Consider the following 27,518-nt stretch of genomic DNA (forward strand, 5'->3'; position numbering starts at 1 on the left):
ACTCAAAACGCCCATCTGAACAGCAGAGCAAGGACAGGACTGGGATCAGGACCAGCATCCCCCATGGGCAAACAAACAGTCAGCACATTCTATTCAACTTTCAGGTCCTCAGGCCTCCTCAGGAGAAGATTGTGGCAGATCAGATTGTGCCCACAACCCTACTTTTCCATTTCCCTTTGACTTCCTTGCCTGATAGGAATCCATCCAGCTCAACCTTAACAATATTCAACTACCAAGACTCCAGTGCTTCCTCAGGAAGAGGGAGTGTTCCACAGACTCAAGACATCAAGAAAATAAATTCTCCTAACTGCTACTCTTACTTGGGAGGCCACTTACTTTTACATACTGTCTCCTAGTTATGGTGCCCACCACAAGAGGAAACTTTATTTTTAAAAAGAAGTGTTCACTCTGTCAGACTCCCCCTCCTGGGGTCTGAGAGATTTCGACATGATCACTTCTTATTCTCTCACATTCCAAGGGATACATGCCCAACTTTGGAATGAGTACAATATGGATTTATTGTAACCCTTGGACTCCACGTATCAGTGAAGAATTACACAGTCGAGGGTTGGATGGGTACAATATGACCTTTGTTCATTGACAGGATGAATGCTACTGGCCTGACCATTTTTATTGCCCATCCTGAAATTGCCTAGAGGGGAGTTAAGAGTCAACCATTACTATGGGGCTGGAGTCACGTGTATTCCTGCCCAAGGATGGCACTTTTCTTCCCTAAAGGGCATGAGTGAACTGGGTTTTTTCTTACACCAACTACCAACAATGGTTCCAAATGAACATCATTAGAGTTCTAATTCCAGAGTTTTATTGCCAAGGAGGGATTTGAACCCAGGTCTCCACAACATTACTTGGGTTTCTCGATGAAAACCTGATATCCCTGATAACACCACTAGGCCATCACCTGCTCCAAAGTTGGAAAGTGTGGTGCTGGAAAAGCCCTAGCTCCCAGCCCTGCTGTATTTTCACCATCCCTCCAGACCTCCCCCTCTCTGAGGATGAACGATCAGTCCTCAGCAGAGGCCTCACCTTCATCCCCCTACGCTCCCAGGTCAATGAGTTCGACACGCAGCTAGACATCGAGCATTTCTTCCGCTAGCTTTTCCAGCACCACACTTTCCAACTCTGGCCTCCAGCATCTGCAGTCCTCACTTTCTCCTATTACATCACCTGCTCCAGCAAAGTTTTCAAGATTGTAAGGGAAACTGCCATGTTAACTTGGAAGAAACCAATTCCAGTAAGTCAGTAGCCTAGAATGAAAGGGATACAAGTCTACAAACTAAATCCAAATTTTTCAGAAAAGAAGCCAAGAAGCACTGTTTCAAGACACTCGCTCAAAAAGCAAAATGAAAATTCCACCCCAAGTTTGAAGGCAGTTTCAAAGGCAGGGGGTATGGGCTGAGTTTTCTTGGGCAATTGCCTTCTCAGTTCATTACATACACACGTGTGCAAAATGACAATTTTTTATGGGTAGGTGGGCATTACATTCAGAGGCTCTCCTGAGAGCTGTCCTGGAGAGAAGGGAAGCTCTTTACCCTGTGGATGACAACAAGAGGCCAGCCCAACTGATGAATGTAGCCTGGTAGCTGTGGAGGTAGTGCCTGTGGGCAGCTCAAGAGAACCTGGCTCTCTTGGTGAATAACTTGCCTTCTGGCACAGTACTTACCACTCGATGTCGCTCTGGGTGAGCGTTAGCATTGTCAAGCTGCATCTGCAGAGAACAGCAACACAGGAAGTTGGCTACCACGCAGCTCCAATGGATCCTTCATGTGCAATCAATGTCTGTCACTTAACTGCAGCTACCTAAGCAGCACTGCATGCACCAGCAGTACTGACTCTCACACAACTGCCAGGGTTCATATACAAAACAGTAAAAGGAGCTACAATACACAGCAGTTCATACATCAACTCATTGACCTTCCAGCACAACTTGACAACGTACATAACTGATTGTCTCATACCAGCCATTGCTGAAAACTAAGGTACAAACACAAAAGATGACGCCATTGAGTTCAGCCTCATTTGCCAGCCCCAATCAGGTTTGTTGATGTGGCTGCCTCATGTGAGCAGGCTTGATGGATGGCCCAGTGTTCATCCCCAACGCTGACATGTTAAACACTTACATACTTTAGGGTGGCACGGTAGCACAGTGGTTAGCACTGCTGCCTCACAGCGCCAGAGACCCAGGTTCAATTCCCACTTCAGGCAACTGTCTGTGTGGAGTTTGCACATTCTTCCCATGTCTGCGTGGGTTTCCTCCGGGTGCTCCAGTTTCCTCCCACAGTCCAAAAATGTGCAGGTCAGGTGAACTGGCCATGCTAAATTGCCCATAGTGTTAGGTGAAAGGGGAAATGCAGAGGAATGGGTCTGTGTGGGTTGCTCTTCAGAGGGTCGGTGTAGACTTGTTGGGCCGAAGGACCTGTTTCCACACTAAGTAATCTAATCTAAATCATACTGCATAAAGCTAAGACTTCTCATGAGCTGCTGAACATGGAGATGCCTCACTCTTTACAAGTATTTAACTACAGGGATGCAGTTTGCATATGGCAGACTTGTCACCAGCTGATTAACCAGGTCAGGCTTCACCCTTTAAACATTTGCGCAAAGCAACAACTTGTTTAGAAAGGAGCTAAGTCGATGAAGTTTTGAGTATGGAGGACATAGTGTATGCACATTAAGGCCTGTGCCTGCCAGAGTAGACTATCTGTGAATACACAAGTATATACATGGACTTGCCATTTTGGATTATGGGATTGCACCTGTTAACTCAATTCCAGTTGGCTGGGCTATTAATGAGCATTCATGACATGCTAATGAATGCAGAAATGGCTCTTAAGAATGAAGATTAGGAAAGTTTATCCATCTGAAAGTTCTTGAGAACTTGACTGCAAAACCTTAACCCATCAGGAAACTGAATTTTTGCCTCTAATTAAATCCCCTTGCCAGCCTTCTGATTTTTCCAGAGGGTCCTGGAAGACTCTCAACAAATGCTAACCCAATTGTTACTATCTTTGGTTTGCATATATATTAAAAAGGGTATTTGGGGCAAAGGTAGGACTCAGAGGATTAAATGATGTTCCCTGTTTCAGAAGCAATGGAGGGAGCAGCTGAACAAGAACTCCAATCCTATAGGAAGAAGAACAATGAGACAAAGCAGCAACATTTATACAGCATTCACGAGATAAATACAGGCACCCTTGGAAAAATAAAATTCCACTACTGGAGTCTTTCCCCAGAAATGCAGATCAGTCAACAAGAAACTCCTTCCCAATCTCCCCCCCAACCCCCCAAAAACAAAAAGTAGGCCATGACCAAATCAGACATGGTTTAAAAACTAGGAATGACGGGTGCATTTTTGAAGACATCATCTGTGCTTTACAAGCTCCCCAATCCATGAGAGGAAACTTCGATGAGTTCAATAATAAAAAAGGTGTCACAGGTGAGCATAGTCTTGTATTAATATTTCCTCACCCTCAAAGATGTTGAGTGGGGCTATGAGTGCCCTGTTCAGATACAGTACTGGATCTAAATATTAAGCCACTGAAGATGTTTAAAATTGAAACAGGTATATTTCATAATGAAGAGGATCAAAAAGAAAATTCAGCAGCAACTTTTCCCACCTTTTGAAATTAATCATGACATTTTCATACAATTTCTTTCAAAGTTCTCTGCCAGGCAGTGTATTGTCAGTTGCATTTTAACTTTGAACCCCAAGCTGCCTACACTGTATAATTGGCAGTAAATATCCTTCCCCCACCCTCCAGTAAAAATATTGACTGATGAGGTTAAAGGCTGAGTGCCAGTCAAGTGCCAATGATTGGTTAGTTTCACTTTCATTCATTTGAATTTCATACATGAAAGCACCAAAATCTTCAAATGTTGACCCCCATATCTAAACATAAATATTGAGAAAGTCCTCTGAACCTAAGAGCTAAATCTCAAGACAAGCCCAGCAAAATTTCAGACAGTGACAGTTTGATCACCTAAGAAAATGGTCAACGTGTTTTGATGATAAATCGAGAGGCTGGAGAAACTTTTTTCGCTTGCCCTGAAATAAATGCAAAATTAAGGCAGCCAAGAGTTACAGTAAACAGCCATCTGAGCTGTTTCTCTATTACAATAGATCCAGTTACACAGCAAGAAAGCGAAACCTGTTTTTTCACACCCCCACTTCCCCCCCAACTCCCATACGTATACAAAGTAGGGTTATTTTTTGTATTTTTGCAAAAAGACAGGTCAGAAATAGCGAAGTTAATTCCCTGAATGATGATTAATGCAGAGTGACCTGATATCTGCAGGAACTGAGTTAAACACACAAGTATAAATGCACATCTATTTCAAAATGAATATATAAATTATAAATTATACTTACCGGCAGGCGCCCTGTGCTGGTCCTTATTGTTCTAACTTCAGGTCCTTGAGGGGTTGCATACAAACAATCACTGTGATCAGAGTACACTGCTCCTGCAATTTGGGTGAAATAACTGGCAGGGATGGTAGGGATTTGGGGGCTACATAGCCCCGTACTTCCATTTTCCACATTGCTAAGTTTTTTCTGGGAACCAGTCACCACCCCAATAATCCCCCTGCCCGGGGCTGGGGAAACTCCTTTTGGCATTTTTTTGCAAGGCTGCAATCTTCCCCCCACTCTCCCCCTTTTGTTTGCAACGAGAGAGAGAGAGAGGGGCAAAAAAAATGGTTAACTTCAAACCGGGATTTGGACACAAAATAAAAGACAAAGTCAACAAATGCAGGCATATAAATGATTAGCAAAGTCTCTAGATTAAACTGCACGGGGTCTCGCAGCTAATGTTGCTTTGGATGCAGCAGGATGCAATGGATTGTGAAAGGTCCTCTCTGATTCAGAGGGGAAAAATGGCTGCAGAAACTGTACTAGCTGCTGAATGCAGCCTGATTCACAGAGTCTGAAACTCAGCCTCTGGCGCCAAAGCCTGTGCCGCGAAATTCATATTTCCCGCCATCTGTTGCAAATACCCGCTGCTGATTGGCGTAAAACTAACCGGGATACATACAGCGGTGGCCAATCACAGCACTCGAACCGGTTTCTTAAAGCGACAGGCTCCGCACAGAACCTGACTCCAGCTGAGGCTCCCACAACATGCTGAATGCCTTCATATTTCGCAGAGGGTTCTGTTTTTGGATACAATAGTGATCCTTTAGTGGAAACAAATTATATTTCTAGTCCCTGCTTTCCTTTTACTAAGCTGCATTCCCATATCATTATTTGGCATGATTTTGCTCTCTTTCTCTACCTAGTAATGCAGAAGGCATTTGGCATACCTGCCCTTGTTGGTCAGTGTATTGAGTAAAGGAGTTGTGACTTCAGCTACTTTTGGAATATTGCGTCCAATTCTGGCCTCCCTGCTGTAGGAACGATGTTGTTAAACATGAAGGGGTATAGGCAAGATTATAAGGATGTTGCTGGGTTTGGAGGCTTTGAGCTAAAGGGAGAGGCTGAATTGGCTGGGGCTATTTTCCCTGGAGCAGCAGAGGCTGAAGCATGACCTTATCGAAGTTTATAAAATCATGAGGGGCATGGATAGGGTCTTTTTTACCCAGCGTAGGGGAGTCCAAAACTCAAGGGCATAAGGTGAGAGGAGTAGAAATGAGAGGGACTTAAGGGGCAACTTATTCATGCAGTGGGTGATGTGTGTATTTATTGAGCTGGCAAAAGAAGTGGTGCAGTCTGGTACAATTACAATATTTAAAAGGTGTCTGAATAGGAAAGGGCTTAGAGGGATATGGACCAAACACTGGCAAATGGGAGTAGATGAATTTAGGATATCTGGTCACCACAGACAAGTTGGACTGAATATAACTGGAGGACGCTAGGACTGTCTCCTGAAATGCTGTTTGCTCTGGCACTACAGTGAGTGGCTGCTGGTTATCCAATCACACACAACACAGTTAAAAACTCCTCCAAAGACTTGAGCATGTAATCCAGACTGATATTCCTGCCGGGGTACTGTGGGAGTGCTGCACTGTTGAAGGCGCTTCCTTTTGAATTCCTTTCGATGACATCTCTTTCCTGTCAGGGACCCTACATCACTGCTTTAAAGAGAAACAGGGGAGATCACCCCAGGGTCTTGATAGCCTCTATCCTCAACAAACAGCATTATAACATAGAATATCTAGTTATAATCAGGTTGTGGGATCTTCTTATGCACAGGTTGACTGCTGCATTCGTATTTAACTGTCCATGTGATGTGGCCTCCACTAGTTGGGCCAACATCTGTTGTTCACTGCCAATTATCCTGCAACAAGTGGTGATGAGCTGTCTTCTTGAACTGCTGTAATTCTATTTTTCAAAACTTACTTTGTTGGCCATTAAATATTGCATGGTGTCCTGAGGTTGAGAAAGGCATTACACAAATGCAAGGTTTTCTTAAAAAAATAAAGTAATGCAAGCTGTTATTGCTAATTCTGCATCCTTGTCACACACAAGCCCTTCCAGCATGCAGTGTCAACACACAAAAGCACTTTCAATGACAGGGTGTTTGGATAATGAGCAGCAACAGGGAGCTGGCTGATTTACCTCTGCCTTAACCCAGAGGGATTGTGGCCAATTGTAACTTTCCCAAAGCCATTGCAGCTGAGATCAGCGGCATCCCAGGAGGAACTCCAACCCAAGTCTTTGTCAGATTCAGGAAGGGTTCAAGGAATAGAAGGCTGTATGAACTGACTGTATTGTGCCTTGGCGGTGGAATTTGAAGAAAGAAAACACCTTTTCACATTGGGAGGAAACAGTCAACAAAGAGGAGAGGAAAAAGTGAGTAGAAACAGATGGGCAGAAGGAGACAAGAGAAAAGGAGAGATATTGGGAGTGGCAAAGCATGTGTGTGAGAGAGAGAAGGGAGGGAAATAGGATCTCAAAACTAACTGTTCATAATAGTCAGAGTAATGTTAACACATTAAGCCTGAACTGTTTAGAAGCATGAGGGAACTTACTTTCACCCATCCATTACAGCATGATGTCTCAGAGGTCACCGTCATTCAAATGTTGCAGAGATGGCTATAAATAAATCTATTTCCCAACACCTGCCACCTCTCCCAGTCACAAATTCTTTCCATTTTTTACTCCTCTCAGGCTAGGTGCTGTATAAGTGCAACTTATTTGTCTCTAATGAAGAGATGAGTACCAAAGGAAGTGAATCACTTTGCCCAGAATCACAAAAAAAAAATCTGAACGTTTTGAAATAACAAGAGAGCAGTGAAATACTTCCTCCTTCAGCATGTCACATATCATACTGGGAGAGCAAAATCTGCACGTGTCACTGCAAAGAAGTTGTGAGGTGGAGTTTCCTGAGAGGACAGCCATTTCCAAAACCGTTCTCTGGTTCATCCATCTGCCTGTGGTGGGAGTACAAGGTGAATGAAGCAGGTCAAAGGATATCTGGCACATTTATTTAAATATAGGTAAGTGTGAGGTAGTGAACATTAGTAAATGTGCAAAATTAGAGTCAAAATGAGAGGAGCAAAGAACTCTAGGGATACAGATGCATACATCACTAAAAATAACAATGTTATAACAGGTTAATGAGGTCAGAGCACTGAGATTAATTTCTAAAGGGATAGAATTGAAAGGAAAGATGTTATTTTAAACTTGTACACAACTTAGGTTAGACCTCTCTTGGAGTACGGTACATAGTTCTGACCTTTATATAGTTCTGACCTCAACCAGATTGCGCTGACATAGTGAAGTGGGAATGCATGAAAGGGATATTAAATCCAATGCACGAGCAGTTATTTAACATCATCAGACAAATGATATTAACTTAAAATGCTTGGTAATCATATCAGTTGGTTTTGCAGCAGCCCATACTTACCATATTAAAGCATTCCAATCTAAACCAGTGCATTCCAATTTATTATCTCTCTGAAGACTGGCATGTTCCAAAGTCTGACACAGCCTGTGTCCCAAGGTTGCTTAAATTAAGAGTGTGTACCAGTAATATGAAAATGCTCTGAAGGCACCGGAGAATGTGGAACAATTATTTCCAAGGCTGATTTAAGAACTCAGGTTACATAATTTCAAGAAAAAGTTGGGTTTATTTTACTAAAGAGAAAGCAGACGGTGAAGAGTGACCTGATAGAAGTATTTAAAATTACAGGTAGAGTTTGGTGAGATAATTAGAAATATATGCTTCCATGTGTTGAAGTGATGGCCGAGTGGTATTATTGTTGGACTGTTAATCCAGAGACCCAAGCAATGTTCTGGAGACCTGGATTTGAATCTTGCCAAAGCAGATGGTGGAATTTGAATTCAATAAAAATTTAGAATTAAAAGTCTAATGATGACCATGCAATATTGTTGATTGCCAAGGAAAAGAAAAATCTGGTTCACTAATGTGGGCGGCACAGTGGCTCAGTGGTTAGCACTGCTGCCTCACAGTACCAGGCACCCAGGTTTGATTCCAGCCTTGGCCAACTATCTGTGTGGAGTTTGCACATTCTCCCCGTATATGTGTGCGTTTCCTCTGGATGCTCCGGTTTCCTCCCACAATCCAAAGATGTGCAGGTTAGGTGAATTGGCCATGCTAAATTGCCCGTCGTGTTTGAGGATGTGTTGGTTTGGTGCATTAGTCAGGGGTAAATGTAGGATAATAGGGTAGGGGAATGGATTTGGATTTGGTTACTCTTCAGAGGGTTCGTGTGGACTTGTTGGGCCAAAGGGCCTGTTTCCACACTGTAAGGATTCTAAGTCTTTCGGGAAGGAAAAAGCCAACCTTACCTGGTCTGGAACATGTGTGACTTCAGAGCCACAGCAATGTGGTTGATTGTTACCTGCCCACTGGAATTCAGGAGTAACCTCTTTACTCTGAGAGAATATGGAACTTGCTACAAGCTCAAGTAATTGTGACAAACAGCACCAATTAAAAGGGAGCTAGATAAGGGAGAAAGCTATCTAACAATACCTAGATAATGGATGAGGTGGAATCTCATGTGGAGGATAAACATTGGCATAGGTTGGTTTTATATCTGAATCTACATGGTAAAATTCTACATTAAAAAACTAAAGCATCATTCGTTTCGTTATTGTTTGGAATCTTGTAGGCTGCAAAATTGGCTGCATAAGATTAATGACTACATAACAAAGTGCCTAATTAAAATACTTTGATAATTTTCTAAACAAGTGCAACTCCTCCCTAGTGCAGCGTTGTCCTGGTAACATAATCTTTTTACCAAGCCTCTGGAAACATGGCTGGGTAATAACAAGTTTAATGATACACTAAAAAATATTGCCATCTGCATTTGTACCAAAATCCTTTACATTTAAATTAAATGAACTTTTGAGTGCCTTCACCACCTACAGACATAAGATTGTAAAGAAATAGGAGCAATGGTGAGCTATCCAGCCCTTGAGCTTGCATCTGAATGGATTGTGGCCTTACCGCCACTTTCCTGCTGCCCCACATTACCCTTAGCTCCACAACAGAATGAAAATTTATCTAACTCAGCCTTGAATTTATTCAACTACCCCGTCTCCAGCGCTCTGTGAAGAACAGAATTCCAGAAACAACTGAGAAAAACCTTCTCATCTCTACCTTGAATTGGGAAACTCCTCATTTTAAACTGTGCATCCTAGTTCTCAGAGCACCCAATGTGAGGAAACATCCTCTCAGTATTTACTCTGTCAAGATCCATCACAATCTTACATGTTTTAAAACATTGAATTGAATTTATTGTCACATGTACTGAGGTACAGTGAAAAGCTTTGTCTTGCAAGCAATGCAGGCAGATCACTTAGTTAAGTAGCATAGATAAGTAAATAATAGGTAAACAGCAACAAAAACAAAACATACGTGCAGGCAGATGTTTCTGTGTAAGAGTTTGTGAGTCCATTCAGTATTCTAACAACAATAGATTAGAAACTGTTGCGAAATCGGCTGGTGTGTGTGTTCAGGCTTCTTCTCAATTGTAGAGGTTGTAGAATAACATTACCAGGGTGGGATGGATCTTTGAGAATGCTGGCGGCCTTTCCTTGACAGTGGGCCTGGTAGATGGATTCTATAGATGGGTGGTTGGCCTTTGTGATTGTCCGGGCCAAGTTCACCACTCTCTGTAACCGTCTCTGATCTTGAATGTCACAGTTGTCATATCTGGTAGTGATACATCCAGACAGAATGCTCTCATTGGTGCACATATGAAAGTTGGCAAGGGTATTCACCATCATGCCAAATTTCCCCAGCTGCCTAAGCAAATATCACCTGTCATTCTTCTGAACTCCAATGAACAAAGGCCTAAACAGTCAACCTTCATCCAAAGATAACCCCTTCAAGCTAGGATGCAGCCCAGTGGATCTTCTTTGGACTGCTTCCAATCCAAAAATACTCCTTATTAAGTAGGGAGACTGGACACAATACCTAAGATATGGTCTCACTAATTCCCAATGCAAGTACAGCAAGATTTTGCTACTTTCATACTCCAGCTCACTTGCAATAGATGCCAATATTTCCTTTGCTTCCTAATTACTTGCTCTATCCAGAGACTAATATTTTGTGATTCACATACAAGGATACCCAGATGCCTCTAGGACATAACATTCTGTAGTCTCCATATTCAGTTTTTCTACACTTCCTGTCAAAATGGTCAACCTCACATTTCTCACATTATATTTCATCTGTCAAATTTTAGCCCACGCATTTAATCTATTGATATGCCTTTGCAGATTCTTCATATAATCTGCACAATTTGCTTTCCTTCTTAATCTTGTATCATCAGCAAATTTGGCTACAAAACTGTCAGTTCTTTCATCCAAGTTATTGATATAAATTTCAAATAGTTGAGACCATGCCATTGGGACCCTGTGGCACTCCACTAGCTACAGTTTGTCATGTTGAATATTAACCATTTATCTCAATTATCTATTTCCTGTTAGTCAATCGTTTATCTAGTCAAGTTGCCATAGTCTTATCAGACCATAGAGTGGCTCTCTAATTAGAGGTAGGTGACAGGTGCTGGTTAAACCTGAGGACCACCATACCTCAGATGAGGGATGAGGTTGAGAAGAATAGTGGTATCACAATTGTGATTTTCAATCCATGGGGACCTTTATAGAATCTAGGGAATTTTGGAAGATTACAATCATAGCATCATCTTCTTTAAGACCCTAGGAAGCAGGACATTGGATTAGGGAAATTTGTCAGCCTTTCATGCTATTGGTTATCCTGGTATATTTTCTCCAGAGATTGTGACTGTTTTAAGTTCCTCCTTCCCTTTCACCTTCTGACTTCCCATTAATCTACTAAGTCATCACAAAATACATTACAGTAGAGAAAGGATAGTCAATATTGTAATACAAGAAACACAGCAGCTAATTTATGTACGGCAAGCTCCTACAAGCAGCAAATGTGATTAAACAGTTCCAGTGGGTAGACCTTTGAATTAGTAAATAAGACTTTGCTGGATATATCATCTAGAAATCTATCTATAATCCCAGCTTGGTAGGTATGCCACCCTCAGACAACTATCTGTGTGGAATCTATATGTTCTCCATGTATTTGCATGGGTTACCACTGGATGCGCGGTTTCCTGCCACAGCCCAAGGATGTGCAAGTTAAGTGGATTGGCCTCCTGAATTGCCCATCGTGCTCAGGGATATGCAGACTAGGTAGATTGGCCATGCAAGATGGAGGGTTGCAGGGATGGGGTAAGGAGAGGGGGTGTTGGGGAGCCATTCTCTGTGGGATGCTCTTTGGAGGGTCCGTGTTGACCCGTTAGGCCAAAAGGCCTGTTTCCATTCTATAGGGGCTCTATGGTTCTATGATTCTATGAAAAAGCTAATCTCAGTAAAAGAGGAGCCATTAGATTTTCTTAAAATTCTAACCAATTCACAAAGGTCCATCAAAGAAGGAAACTTGCTGATCTGACCTATATATTCCTTCAAGCTACATACCATCCTGACTTGGAACTTGGACCCTCTGAAGAGCATCCCACACAGAACCGCACCTCCACACCCCCTCTCCTCACCCCACCACCATTCCAGCAACCCTGCACCTCCCAGGGCCAACCCACTGAGCCTGCACATCCCCGAATGCTATGGGCAATTTAGCATAGCCAGAACTTGCACATCTTTGGACTGTGGGAGCAAATCAGAGCACCCAGAGGAAACCCACACAAACATTGGGAGAATGTACTGTTCCTTCACTGTTGCTGAGTCAAAATCCTGGAACCTCTTCCCTGACTGCACAATGGGTGTCCCTACACCCCAAGGACTGCAGCAGATAAAGAAGGCAGCTCACCACCACCTTCTCACGAGCAATTCAAGATGAGCAATAAATGCTGATCTGGCCAATGACACCTACATCTCATGAAGAAATAATCGACAACTAAACATCCTATATTCTTAGACTCTTAACTGCCACCTAAAGAGGCCCAGATGCCCCTCACTTACAACAACCAAAGGAGGCCCACCACCAGCCTCTCCAGGAAATTAGTGACGGGCAGTAAGTTACAGCTTTCCAGTGACAAACACATCATAGCTTGGAAAAAAATTACATTAGGTATCACATATACCTCAATACCAACTTCAACAGTACTCCAAAATAATTTGTTATCTGATTTCTTTTGAAATTTTCTGATGATATGGTAAGATGCATTTTAAAACCAGGATTGATTGCTATTTCTTCAAGAGGCTTAATTGCCAAGTAGGATAGATTTGGGTCAAACTGAGTTTTTGGAATAACCAGGACTAGCTGATTGAAACCTTACCACGTATCCCTTCAACCATGTCAATGCTGTGGCTATAAGAGTACATCAAAGATTGGGAACTCTGCAGCAGTAACTATTCTCTTGATGCCCAAATCCTCTCCATCATCTAAAGGACACAAGTCAAGGGTCTGATGTTATTGTCTCCTCTTGCCTCATTGAGTGCAACTCTAACAATACTCAAAAAGCTCAACACCGTACAGTAAAAAGCAGCCCACTTGATTGACACCCCATCCACCATTCTAATCCTTCACCCTCTTCATCCCCAATGCAATGGCAGCAATGTGTGCCATCTACTGGATGTGCTGCAACAATTCACAAAGACTATTCCGACAGCCCCTTTCAAAGCTGCGAGCTCACCATCTCCAAGGCATGTAAAAATCATCACACCAGATCTCCTTTCAAGTAATAAGCCATCCTGACTTGAATCATATCATCATTCCTTCACTACCTCTGGATAAAAATCCTGAAATTACCTTCGTGAATAGCACTGTGACCTGAATGTTGAAGGGTCCATGATATTTTGTAATAATAGTAAGCTAGAAAACAGTGGAGATGTTGTCATGACTCATGTTTGGCGGAGTAACCCTTGGGCATCTAGTTGCCCTACCTGTATGGTCTGTGATCTAGGAAAGAGCCAGGTACCTATGAATATTCCAGTACATTTATAACATGTCAGCTCCCAGGATATCTGCCACAGACCTCCAAAATATGGCTTCAATGGTCATAAATTATCTGAACATTAAGGGAGTGGAATCCTTTCCTGTTCACAAACATAATGAGTGAGTGACTGGGTGCAATTGATAGGGAGAAGACAACGATGGTGGACCACTCCAATTCCATAGCTGTATGACTGTCACCATCAAGGAGAAAGGATATAAAGCAGTGGGCTCTAGCAAAAATAGCATTAGTGGTATCCCACATAGACCCGTGACTCATGTATTTGGAGATACCTTAAAAGTTCACAGTTGTTCCCTGAAACAAACCAGTTAGAACATAGAAAATAGAACATTACAGCGCAGTACAGGCCCTTCGGCCCTCGATGTTGTATGACCTGTGAAACCAATCTGAAGTCCATCTAACCTACACTATTCCATTCTTGTCCATATGCCCAGCCAATGACCATTTAAATGCCCTTAAAGTTGGCAAGTCTATTACTGTTGCAGACAGTGCATTCCACGTCCCCTTAATTTACCTAACAATGAATGACCTTTGTGACCTTAATTCCCCAGAGGGATGGATTTGTTACATTCAGTCTTTGTGACCACAAGTCCTCCTCAAGTAGCAGGGAGTAAGTGAGGACTGCAGATGCTGGAGATCAGAATCGAGAGTGTGGTGCTGGAAAATCTCAGTGTTTCAGACAGCATCTGAGAAGCAGGAGAATCAACATTTCAGGCATAAGCCCTTCATAAGCCCTTCGATTCTCCTGTTTCTCGGATGCTGCCTGGTCGGCTGTGCTTTTCCAGCACCACACTCTTGACTCCTCGAGCAGCAGTCAGGTTTCTGATACAGTGGAACGTGACATCCATGATCTTCGTTGGTAATGCCATTTGGACATTTGAAGATAATTGTGGTGAAGCCTATACACTCTGGGTCTTACTATTTGCCTACCTTTCCTGGTGGGCCCTGACCTGGAGGCTGTGTGGCAGCTGCTGGATATTGCTGTTCTTGTTGGGTAGGGGCAAAGCCAGGCAGGGTCATGGTCATTTCAGTTCAGTTGGAAAGTATCCTTGGGTAAAATTAGAGAGTTCATTCAGTGATATTGAAGGGACGTCTGAGCCCTCACCCTCCTTGACAAACGTTTTGTGACATGGAGTCTTCTGAAGAAAGTCATTGTAATGCACTGATCAATGATATGCTCGGATAATAATGTGTCTGAGTTCCATTTGGAGCAGACTTCTACCAACATGTAGCATGCACCCGCCTCCAAAACATAAATCTCCTTTACAAATCACAGTCAAGATCTTTGCAGACATACTTTTCATGTGAGAATGTAGCAATTTTAGTGTGTTGCATTTTAGTACTTGCTATGGGTTCCAGTGCCAAATAGGAACGTCAAGTTTCACTTTTAAGTTTCTTGTTAAAAAAGTACTTGTTGAACTTACATGATGAGGAGACACTCAGTGCTTGCAAAGAGATGCTCATGATTGCTTGAGGTCATAACTGGTTATCTACATTATTCAACAATTGATGACCTCCAGATAAAGTCAGAATTGAAGGCAGATGGATGAGGTTACTTCCATTTCCTCTTGCGGGACCTCAAAATCAAGGTTTGTAACTCTCCTGCCATAGATATAAATGTCACTTGCATCTCCCACTTTGTATGTGGTCACAGTCATTTTATGAAGTTATTACGCAGTTGTCTTTCAGTCCACTCTGGCAAAGTTCCAACCTTGTGTCATTGTGAGTGAAATGCAGGCTCCATCTGTGATTCCACCCATTCTTCACATCAACACATTTTGTGTTGCTGTTCCTGTCACCCTGATGCCCCTCAGCCTCTCCCATTTCCACTGAGCCACTTTACATTATTATTAAGCTGCTAGCTTTACCCAAGAGCCCACCATTCTGGAGATTACCATACCCATGCTGGTCCTGAACTCACCCGTGTCAAAGCCAGTGTAATTGTGAATTGCTTGAACTCCCACCCCACCACACTCCAAGCACTTCCAGTCCCCTGATGGGGTCACCCCTGGTATTGTCTACAACTGGACCTTTCTCTACAATCATTCTCACAGTGACCCAGTACAATGAAGTTCATCCCCAGATTTGATGTGCCCACTTCCCCACAATGTCAAAGCCTGTCCTTGTTGAGTTCCCTTGGTATTAGTAACTGAATACCATGAACTGACAGGGGCACACCTTCTCTCCCGGAATGACTTGGCAGGAAAGCAGTGCCGCCATACCCGGATTGATCTCACAATAGCATCCTGACTGAAATACATGTAAATCCCAGACAGCTTGCAATTGAACTGAAGGACTGATTGTGGTTCAATCCCTGTTCTTGTAGGGCGTGGATGCTCAGATTTATGTGGGACCAAACACTTGACTGTCTCTAAACAACCCCATGGATTGTAATTAGATGAGCCTCTTGACTGACTCTGATGGTACTCCGACTGAATGTAACCCACCTTCACCTCACTAAGGATTCTCCCTTTGACTTTTGTGCTTTGCAGTGTGCTTTGTCACATCAGCTCTAACACATGGTGATGCTGCATTGAACCTCACAACAATATATCCCCCCCCAGTTTGTGACTGATATAGTTATACTTCACTGCTCCCACTGCCACAAGCTGCTTGTGTCTCCTTCTCCACTGAAAAGCAGCATAAACCACAAGGTTAGCTGCCTGTAACTCTGAAGTAAAGACCATCCATGCTAAAAATGTGGCTAACACACTGAGGCTAGATACTGCCAAATAAGTGCTGTGCATTAAAAATGCAAGCTAAGATGTATAGGATGCCTGTCTCCTTGTCAGTGTAAAAGTCCTTCATAGATCCATGAGCTGCCTGGTTGTCCGAGATTGATAGATTCTTGTTGTCTCGAGGAATTTAGGGCTACGGGGAGAACGCTGGTAAGTGGAATTGAAATGCCCATCAGCCATGATTTAATGGCGGAGTGGACTCGATGGGCCGAATGGCCTTACTTCCACTCCTATGTCTTATGGTCTTACGGTCTTAGTGCAAAGTGGCCTGGCAGAAGTATGTAAGTCCTGGCTGTCCCTCAGTTCAACAGTAGGTGGCTGAAGGTGTCAAGTGGCAACAGAGTTGGCCTGATATCAAGCTCCAAAGATATTCCGAGGCTGGTGCTTTGCTGATGTCAAGTGCAAGGATGAAGGATTCAAGAAGAGTGTAGTCATTGTCCTTGGAGGTACCTTATGCAAAACGGTGCCTCCAAGGGAGAGAGAAGCTTGACGCCAGCACAGGCTTTCCACGGGTTTTAATGGACATGGACACAATAAATCCAGGTTTTGAAGCAGTTCTGAAGAAGAGTCATATTGGACTCAAAACATTAACTTGGTTCCTCTCTCCACAGATGCTAGCAGACCTGCTGAGTTTCTCCAGCACTTTCTGTTTTTATCTCCAGGTACCAGGTTTGTTTTATCTGCCAGGATTTGGCAGCATCTATTGTCTCATTGGAGGAGATAAAAATTGAAAATGCGATGCTAATGTGAACACTTATGCAAATGAATTGTATAATCTTGCTGTTCATCAAGGACAAGATTCTAATCTTACTGTCTGGGGCTTGAGGACTGAATTGGTGAATTTTCCTCATGTTAAGAATCTTAATTTTTAACTCTCACAAGATAAAGCCAACTCTCTCCCTATTCATGTCATCATACCAGAGAGGGCTAAAACAATTGCCCATGTTTTTGTGAAAGGGAAATCATATTTAGCCAATTTGTTGTTTGTTAAGTTCTTTAAGGAAGTAACAAATGATGTAGAAAAAAGAGAATTGGTGAATATATAGGTTTCAAGAAGTATTTGATAATGTGCCACATGTGCAAATAAAAGTTTGTGGTATAGTGGGTAACATATTTGCAAGGGTAGAAGATTAACTAGCTAACAGGAAACGGAGAGTAGGTATAAATGGGTCATTTTCTGATTGGCAGGAGTGGTGTGCCGCAGAGATCATTACTGGGCCCTCAACGTTTTACCATTTATATAAATGACTTGGATGATGGAACCAAACAAATGGTTGTTAAATCTGCTGCTAACATAAAAGAAATAAGTCCTGAGGAGGACATAAGGAGCCTATAAACAGATATAATGTAAAGAGCCACTTTTCCCAAAGGACATAGGCATCTCTCTCTCTCCATCTGAGAGACAATTCATTATTGTAGGCAGGTCAGCCATAATCATAATGAATGGAAGATCAGGCTTGAGGGGTCATGTGGCCTACTCCTGCTCCGATGTTTTACCACTCTTTGGGTACTCATGGTCCTTTGATACTTCATCCAAGTAGCCATTCTTCCTGCATGACTTTGAAATTGGGAATATCCATCAGCTGTTCAACTGTGGAGATTATCATTCTGGAGAGAGCCACTCTTGATAACAAGAGGCACTGAATTTGGTTCTGAGAACCCAGGCTGATGGTTCCAATATATCACCTCTATAACCACCATCCCTGAGATCCTGTATTTCAACAAAAGTCAGTCCATGTGCATAAGGAAGAAGGTTTGATTTATCCTGCTCTGCATATTCTCTCCATTCAGTGGCACACAGGCCTTCTATTTTCTTTTACCAGACATGGAGAAAGTTAATGATATGACCCTTGGGATAAAGAAAAGACATATCCTCAAAGAATGGTGGCCCTTATCCTTTAAAAAAAATTATTGTATTCCTCTTGCTAGTGACCCAGATTCTTCGTGTTGTTTATTCACAGTAACTTGCCTCAGTAGCCACTGTGATCACATTGAGTTATATTGTATTTCCAACCCAGAAACAAGCCTTTTAGCCCAATCTTTCCATGTCAGTGTTTAAGCTCTACACAATCTCTCAACTAATTTGCCTCATCAACTCCAATCAATCTAATCTTTTAATCTGTGATGGCTCATGGTTTTATCTAGCAATGATCGCAATTCAATCTATCCTGGGGAGAAAAGATGGAGTCATAGAAACATCACTAGACTAGTAATCTGGGGGCCCAGGCTTATGCCATGGCAAAGGCAGGAACTTGAATTTCATTAATTAACATGAAAATATAAAGATTAGATTCCCTGCAGTGTGGAAACAGGTCCTTCTGCCCAACAAGTCCACACAGACCCTCTGAAGAACAACCCACCCAGACCCATTCCCTTAACACCATGGGCAATTTAGCGTGGCGAATTCACCTAACCTGCACATCTTTGGATAGTGAGAGGAAACCAGAGCACCCAGAGGAAACCCACACAGACACGGGGAGAATGTGCGAACACTCCACACAGTTGCCAAAGGCGGGAATTGAACCCAGGTCCCTGGCGCTGTGAGGCTAACCATTGTGCCACCATGCTGCCCTAAAGCTAGTTACAGTATGGTGATCATGACGACTATAATCAGTTAAGTAAAATCTCATTTCATTCATTAATAAGGAAAGTCACCATAGTCTCAGAGGACCATAAAGCTACTCTCTTATTTGAGTGGGATGACTGGTGGTGAGTTTAACTTTAGGGTCACCACACCTCACTCTTTTGAAGGATGTCTGCCATTCTTACCCAGCCTGGCCTTTGGGTTCACTGGTGAGGGTATCATCAGTCAGTACAAGGTGGAGACTGCAAAAGAATAATTGAAAGCTGTCAACAAGGAAATATTGATGACCAGAATTAAAAGTTCCTTGCAACTGAATGTGGAATTTCTAGTTTAAAGCTGCATAAGTACAAGGATTCCTACAGGGGTAAAATGGAATGGATACCACTGCAATGAATGTTTGTGTTAATTGTTAAATTTAAATGTGAAATGTCTTTAAAAACAGCAGCAACTGCCTGTTAAACCATTTCAGTTTTGTATATCTGTGGTAGAAGTATATAGGCTGTGACCTCAACACTCCGCAGAAGGCTTACTTAGAGTGATGACATTTTGTGTGTAGAATGTGTGTCAATTATTTTGAAAAATCTTTCATTGTTAACCAGTGTCTGCTGTCTTGTGCCATTTAAATACTCAGAAATTAAAGCTTTCCATGGGTGTTATAGCTTTTAATTTAGTAGAAAATTGATAACCTTGATGATGTTAACATTTTAATTCTGGCTCTGTGGAAGTACAAATATGCCATGTGTCAGCATAAATACAAAATCTATTGTAATCATATGACAGTCTACCCTAATAAATGAGATAGTGAGAATGGATAAAGAATCCCTGAAAACCAAAAGCTAGGTCCGGAAAATTAAAGTAGCTTCTGAGTAAGTTTCAAGACGAACTCTCAAAAAGAAAATGATGTTTTGTGCCCTGGCTTCATTACTTCTTCATTGTTCTCCAGCAGGGTGCTCTCATCCAGTTCCATGTTTATTTAATCGTAGCCAGAGGAACATCTACTGTAGCTTTTCTTAACATTTTTGCACCATTCTGATGAGGTCTCCCAAGGATCAATCCATGGTCTGTCTAACTTCTCATTTATATCTGTGCCATCTATATCCCAGCGACTCATCAAAAACAGTCAGATTTCACATGTACTCAGTACATTACTTAGTGTTACCTCACCATCACCATTTCCTCTTGACCCCTCCGCTGTTTCTAAATTGTCATGCAACCTGTCTGACATCTACAGTTGGCTGAACAGAGATTTCATCAGACAAAATATTTGCAAGACTGAAGCCATTGCCCTTGATGTCCATCTCAGATTCCTTCCCATTAGTTCTGTCCTTCTTCCTGGTCACTGGCTGAGACTGCACCAGACTGCTCATAAACTTGGTGCATTGACTTTGAGATGAGCTTTTGCTAAGGTAAGCATAACGACCACCTGTTTCCATTTGGGTAACATTGACTGATTCTTCCTTTGCCTCAGCTCTTCTACAGTTGTTTGTTATTTATGAAGTTGACTGTTCTGAAGGAGTCCTGGCTGGCCTCCTGTCTTCCTCATCAATACATTTTAGCCAATTTCTTAGAGGCCAGTGTGACAGGGCCCTTAAGATTAACATCTAATCTGAGCAGTATAATAAAGAAACATTGGAAAGGTCCAGCATGGATTTACAGATTCCCACAAAAGTCATAGAATCATAGAGATGTACAGCATGGAAACAGACCCTTCGGTCCAACCCGTCCGTACCGACCAGATATCCCAACCCAATCTAGTCCCACCTGTCAGCATCCGGCCCATGTCCCTCCAAACCCTTCCTACTCATATACCCATCCAAATGCCTCTTAAATGTTGCAATTGTACCAGCCTCCATCACTTCCTCTGGCAGCTCATTCCATACATGTACTACCCTCTGCATGAAAAAGTTGCCCCGTAAGTCTCTTTTATATCTTTCCCCTCTCACCCTAAACCTATGCCCTCTAGTTCTGGACTCCCCAACCCCAGGGAAAAGACTTTGCCTATTTACCCTATCCATGCCCCTCATAATTTTGTAAACCTCTGTAAGGTCACCCCTCAGCCTCCGACGCTCCAGGGAAAAAAGCCCCAGCCTGTTCAGCCTCTCCCTATAGCTCAAATCCTTTAACTCTGACAACATCCTTGTAAATCTTTTCTGAACCTTTTCAAGTTTCACAATATCTTTCCGATAGGAAGGAAACCAGAATTGCATGCAATATTCCAACAGTGGCCGAACCAATTTGCTGTACAGCTGCAACATGACCTCCCAACTCCTGTACTCAATACTCTGACCAATAAAGGAAAGCATACCAAATGCCTTCTTCACTATCCTATCTACCTACGACTCCACTTTCAAGGATAAACACAGGGGGCTAACACCTTCAACATTTTGAGAGTTATAAGGTTGCCAGGAAGGATCTGAAGAGAGAGCTAAGAGCAGCGAGAAGGGGACATGAAAAGTCCTTAGTTGGTAGGATTAGGGAAAACCCAAAGGCTTTCTATAGGTATGTCAGGAATAAAAGGATGACTAGGGTAGGTATCGGTCCAGTCAAGGATAGTAGTGGGAAGTTGTGCGTGGAGGCAGAGGAGATTGGTGAGACACTAAATCAATATTTTTTGTCAGTATTCACTCAGGAACGGGACTCTGTTGCTGGTGTGAATATTGAGTCACAAGTGATTAGAATGGATGGCCTTGAGGTATGTAGGGAGGAGGTTTTGGGAATACTGGAAAGGATGAAAATAGACAAGTCTCCTGGGCCTGATGGCATTTACCCTAGGATCCTCTGGGAAGCTAGGGAGGAGATAGCAGAGCCATTGGCCTTGATTTTTATGTCGTCATTGTCAACGGGAATAGTACCAGAAGACTGGAGGATAGCGAATGTGGTCCCCTTGTTCAAGAAGGGGAGTAGGGACAGCACGAGTAACTATAGGCCAGTGAGTCTCACTTCTGTTGTGGGCAAAGTCTTAGAGAGAATTGTAAGGGATAAGATTTATGAACATCTGGATAGGAATAATGTGATCAAGGATAGTCAGCATGGTTTTGTGAAGGGCAGGTCGTGCCTCACAAACCTTATTGAGTTCTTTGAGAAGGTGACTAAGGAGGTGGATGAGGGTAAAGCAGTAGATGTGGTGTATATGGATTTTAGCAAGGCGTTCGATAAGGTACCCCATGGTAGGCTAATGCAAAAACTACGGAGGTATGGCATTGAGGGTCCATTAGAGGTTTGGATTAGGAATTGGCTGGCTGGAAGGAGACAGAGGGTAGTAGTTGATGGACTAGGTTCATCTTGGAGTGCAGTTACTAGCGGTGTACCACAGGGATCTGTTTTGCGACCGTTGCTGTTTGTCATCTTTATAAATGATCTAGAGGACGGGCTTGAAAGCTGGGTGAGCAAGTTTGTGGATGACACAAAGGTCGGTGGAGTTGTGGACAGTGAAGAAGGATGTGGCAGGTTACAGCGGGATATAGATAGGTTGCAGAGCTGGGCAGAACGGTGGCAGATGGAATTCAATGTAGCTAAGTGTGAAGTCATTCACTTTGGTAGGAGTAACAAGAAGATGGATTACTGGGCTAATGGTAGGCTACTTGGTAGTGTGGATGAGCAGAGGGATCTTGGTGTCCATGTACACAGATCTCTGAAAGTTGCCACCCAGGTAAATAGTGCTGTGAGGAAGGCATATGGTGTACTGGGCTTTATTGGTAGAGGAATTGAGTTCCGGAGTCCTGAGGTCATGTTGCAGTTGTATAAGACTCTGGTGCGGCCTCATCTGGAGTATTGTGTGCAGTTTTGGTCGCCATACTATAGGAAGGATGTGGAGGCATTGGAACGAGTGCAGAGGAGGTTTACCAGGATGTTGCCTGGCATGGTAGGAAGATCGCATGAGGAAAGGCTGAGGCACTTGGGCCTGTTCTCATTGGAGAAAAGAAGGATTGGGGAGATTTGATAGAGGTGTACAAGATGATTAGGGGTTTAGATAGGGTAGACATTGAGAACCTTTTACCGCTAATGGAGTCAGCTGTTACTAGGGGACACAGCTTTAAATTAAAGGGTGGTAGGTATAGGACAGATGTTAGGGGTAGATTCTTTACGCAGCGGGTTGTGAGTTCATGGAATGCCCTGCCAGTAGCAGTGGTGAACTCTCCCTCTTTATGGTCATTTAAGCAGGCATTGGATAATCATATGGAAGTTATTGGGCTAGTGTAGGTTAGGTAGGATTTGGTCGGCGCAACATCGAGGGCCGAAGGGCCTGTACTGCGCTGTATTTTTCTATGTTCTATGTTCTGTGTTCTATGTTCTATATTGTCTATATAACACCAATTGTTACAGTTAACCTGAGAATGCAACTTTTAAAAGAAGTTTTGTGATTTATACATGAAAGAAGTGAAACTATCATGGTAGTTCAACAGATGAAAGACTCAACAGACAATCAAGGTAATTTCAATGGATAATTTCAGTTACATCACACTGTAAACTTTTGCTATAAATTCTGTGCCTTACAATTGTGTCCTCCACATCCACCTGATGGAGCGGTGTTCCGAAAACTAGTGTTTCCAATTAAACCTGTTGGACTATAACCTGGTGTTGTGTGATTTTTAACTTGGAGAAAGTAAGGGCTGCAGATGCTGGAGATCAGAGCTGGAAAATGTGTTGCTGGAAAAGCGCAGCAGGTCAGGCAGCAACCAAGGTGCATGAGAATCGACGTTTCGGGCATAAGCCCTTCTTCATGAAGAAGGGCTTATGCCCGAAACATCATTTCTCCTGCTCCTTGGATGTTGCCTGACTGCTGCGCTTTTCCAGCAACACCTTTTTCACCTCTGATTTTTAACTTTGTACACCCCAGTCCAACACCGGCATCTCCAAATCACTTTCAAGGAGTTATGAACCTGCATGCCAAGGTCTCTTTGTTCAGCAACACTCCCTAGGACCTTACCATTAAGTGTATAAGTCCTGCTAAGATTTGTTTTCCCAAAATGCAACACCTTGCATTTATCTGAATTAAACTCCATCTGCCACTCCTCAGCCCATTGGCCCATGTGGTCAAGATCCTGTTGTAATCTGAGATAACCCCCTTCGCTGTCGACTACACCTCCAATTTTGGTGTCAACTGCAAACTTACTAACTGTATCTCTTATGCTCGCATCCAAATCATTTATGTAAATGACAAAACGTCGAGGACCCAGCACCGATCCTTGTGGCACTCCACTGGTCACAGGCCTCCAGTCCGAAAAACAACCCTCCACCACCACCCTCTGTCTTCTACCTTTGAGCCAGTTCTGTATCTAAATGGCTACTTCTCCCTGTATTCCGTGAGGTCTAACCTTGCTAATCAGTCTCCCATGGGGAACCTTGTCGAGCGCCTTACTGAAGTCCATATAGATCACATTTACCACTCTGCCCTCATCAAACCTCTTTGTTACTTCTTCAAAAAACTCAATCAAGTTTGTGAGACATGATTTCCCACGCATAAAACCATGTTGACTATCCCTAATCAGTCCTTGCCTTTCCAAATACATGTCCACCCTGTCCCTCAGGATTCCCTCCAACAACCTGCCCACCACTGACGTCAGGCTCACCGGTCTATACTTACCTGGCTTGTCCTTACCATCCTTCTTAAACAATGACACCATGTTAGCCAACCTTTAGTCTTTTGGCACCTCACCTGTGACTATCGATGATACAAATATCTCAGCAAGAGGTCCAGCAATCACTTCTCTAGTTTCCCACAGAGTTCTAGGGTACACCTGATCATACTAGGGAAAATGGATGATTTGGAATATGGAGTTACAGTTGTGGAGAAGGTCCAAGCAAAGTTAAACAAGATTTGCTTCACTCATTAGCAAAATTTCAAATATGATATTTATAGTTGGGTTACAGTTTGTAATAAAGGATTTCCATTTTAAATGTTTGCAAAGGCTTTCTGGGGACTCCTGGTGGTGATGTCATGTATTACATACATTCCAAGACAGCATCACCTCAACCAGCCAACATATATGAATACCATCACCTTGGATTCTCCACCCAATTACACACCACCCCACTTGGTGGTGCATTGGTTCTCCTTCATTGTCAAAATCCTAAAATTCCCAAGATAACAACAGCACGGGGGTACCTTCACTACATGGACTCCAAGTTCAAGAACACAGTCTGGCACCATATTCCTGAATGCATCTAGGGATGCACAATAAATTTTAGCTTTCTTTGTATCCCAAAGAATAATTATAAAGTAAAAATGCTGTCCTTTCCTTTTCAAAGTTATGTAAAGTTGCAACGTTCTAAACTCAGTCCAGACTCTGGACCATGATGTCCTCCTACTTAATGTTTCATTAGCTAGACAATACATGGCAGCTCCTTTCTTCATCTCCACCGCAGGTAGGACTTACTGCATTGGGAACATTGGCTCAAAGCTGGGGTAGATGAGGAAACCAGACAGAGTTCCTACTTCTGATTGCCATTAAAACTAGAGAGCATCGGTTTAGGGTGAGTGGGGAAAAGATATAAAAGGGACCTAAGGGGCAAGATTTTCATGCAGAGGGTAGTGCGTGTATGGAATGAGCTGCCAGAGAAAGTGATGGAGGCTGGTACAATGACAACATTTAAAAGGTATCTGAGTGGGTATATGAATAAGAAGGGTTTAGAGGGACATTGGACAAGTACTGGCAAATGGGAATAGATTCATTTAGGATTCATGGCTGGCATGGACGAGTTGGACTGAAGGATCTGTTTCCATATTGTCTATCTCTATGACTCTATAATTGACTCCTGATGGGAAATAAATATATGAAGCTTCTCCTATAATTGAATACCCTGTGAACTTTGATAAGCTTAAGGTTATAATCAAAAATTGGTCAATGTGGTACAGTACGAAAGTCCTTGTAAAGAGTTGGTGCATTCAGAAAAGGAGGAGAAAAGAATTTTATTCTTCTGGGTGTGTATCTCAACATAGGGAGCTGTGTTTGAGAGGGGACTGAAAAGAGTAGTTTTGTCTTCTGAAAATCACATTCTTCAGGTTCCCCTTGCTATTTAGTATGTTTAAGATTCTAATTAAAATCATTTCTGCAGAGGCACGCTGCAAATTCGGGTGGTTTTCTGTAAATCGAGGCCATCCCCACTCCCTTGAAATGGATGGGGCAAAAGTGGAACCATCTGGGTCTGTGGTTCTGATTATTTACAGTTGTCTGCTGAGAATGCCTTTTCATTCCAGTTGAAATGAAGTACAGTCAATGTGCATCCATTCTGTAACATCAGGGAAGCAATGTACATTACCAGCTTTAATGCTCAACCGTCTCTTCGAGTTGCTAACACGCCTCTTCTGAAAGTGTTCATTTGAGTACTGAATCCTTCAATTCATTGTTGACAGAGTGCTGTATAGTTGAACATACTAACTTGTGGATGTGATGCTAATAGGGTACTGTTTACTGGCTGATGATGATGTAAAAGATACCATGCTACTACATAATAAAGAGCAGGGAGGTCTGCCAATGCCGAGTCAACATTTCTCCCTAAATCACCGCACAATCTTATTCTCCATATTACAAACGAATATAGAGACCCTGGAGAATGTATAAAGAGGATTTGTAAGAATACTAATCAACTAAGGGGATGCAGTGGTAATATCACTGAGTTTCAATCTAGAACTACAGGTTACTGTTCTGAGGACATGGGTCCAAATCCCACCACGGTATTGCTGAATCAATAAAAATCTGGAATAACAAGATAGCATAACAGTGACTGTGTAACCACTGTTGATTGCTGTTAAAGCCATTTGAATCTCTGACAGCCTTTACTGAAGAAAATCTGCAATCCATACCTGGTCTGCCTGTCCTATACATGACTGCAGATCAAAAGTAGTGCGGTTGACTCTTAACTACCTTTTGAAATGGCCTGGCAAATTTGTTCAGATCGAGGGCACTGAGGGATGAGCAATAAATGCTGGTCTAGCCAGCGATGCTTACATGCAATGAATAATAAAAAAAAGAACATAGGCTCAGCACCATTCATTGGAAAGAGAAGTTGAGAAGAGCATTAAAAGAGGACTTTAAGATGATGCATGAGTCCCCAGTAGTGTAGAAGTATAGTAGATGTTTCCACTTTCAGATGAGTTGAAAACAAAAAAACCATACCTATAAGATAATCAAAAAAAATATGAAATTCAAGAGAAATGTTTTCATTCAGAGAGTGGGGAGAAAACATAAATGTGAACAGCCTTGATTTATTTCAGGAGAAGGTAGATGATGAGGTAAAGTCAGGGTGGGGGTGAACAGACGATAAAAGATGCTGGAAATAGTTAGGAAAGCTACAACATCAATGAATAGAGAAAAAGCGAGTTAACATTTTAGTCCTTTCATCAGCAGTATGGTGGGAGGAGGCACAGTTGGATTGAATGACTTGTCCACGTGCTGAAAGCACTGCCTAGGCAAACATCAACCACCAAGGGCAGATTAACTGGTCTTTGAGTTTATATGCCAATTGGATATAATATTGATGGGCGGCACGGTGGCACAGTGGTTAGCACTGCTGCCTCACAGCGCCTGTAGACCCGGGTTCAATTCCCGACTCAGGCGACTGACTGTGTGGAGTTTGCACGTTCTCCCCGTGTCTGCGTGGGTTTCCTCCGGGTGCTCCGGTTTCCTCCCACAGTCACAAAGATGTGCGGGTCAGGTGAATTGGCCAAGCTAAATTGCCCGTAGTGTTAGGTAAGGGGTAAATGTAGGGGTATGGGTGGGTTGCGCTTCGGTGGGTCGGTGTGGACTTGTTGGGCCGAAGGGCCTGTTTCC

At 42.8% G+C, this 27,518-nt stretch overlaps 2 protein-coding genes across 2 annotated transcripts in view; one reads left to right on the top strand and one right to left on the bottom strand.

Moving 5' to 3' along the window:
* The window catches only part of e2f2 (E2F transcription factor 2), a 45,330-nt gene extending 40,407 nt beyond the window's left edge, over window positions 1-4,923 (bottom strand). Inside the window, exon 1 of the mRNA XM_060847299.1 lies at window positions 4,388-4,923. Coding sequence (XP_060703282.1) covers window positions 4,388-4,633 — 246 coding nt within the window. The 5' untranslated portion in view covers window positions 4,634-4,923. The remainder of the gene's footprint in view (window positions 1-4,387) is intronic.
* Window positions 4,924-7,378: 2,455 nt separating this feature from the next.
* LOC132830004 (lysophospholipid acyltransferase 2-like) overlaps window positions 7,379-27,518 on the top strand; it is a 93,929-nt gene continuing 73,789 nt past the window's right edge. Inside the window, exon 1 of the mRNA XM_060847462.1 lies at window positions 7,379-7,452. The gene's annotated coding sequence lies outside the window, so the exon portion shown is untranslated. The remainder of the gene's footprint in view (window positions 7,453-27,518) is intronic.

This window comes from Hemiscyllium ocellatum, chromosome 30 (assembly GCF_020745735.1).
Source record: "Hemiscyllium ocellatum isolate sHemOce1 chromosome 30, sHemOce1.pat.X.cur, whole genome shotgun sequence".
NCBI lineage: Eukaryota > Metazoa > Chordata > Chondrichthyes > Orectolobiformes > Hemiscylliidae > Hemiscyllium > Hemiscyllium ocellatum.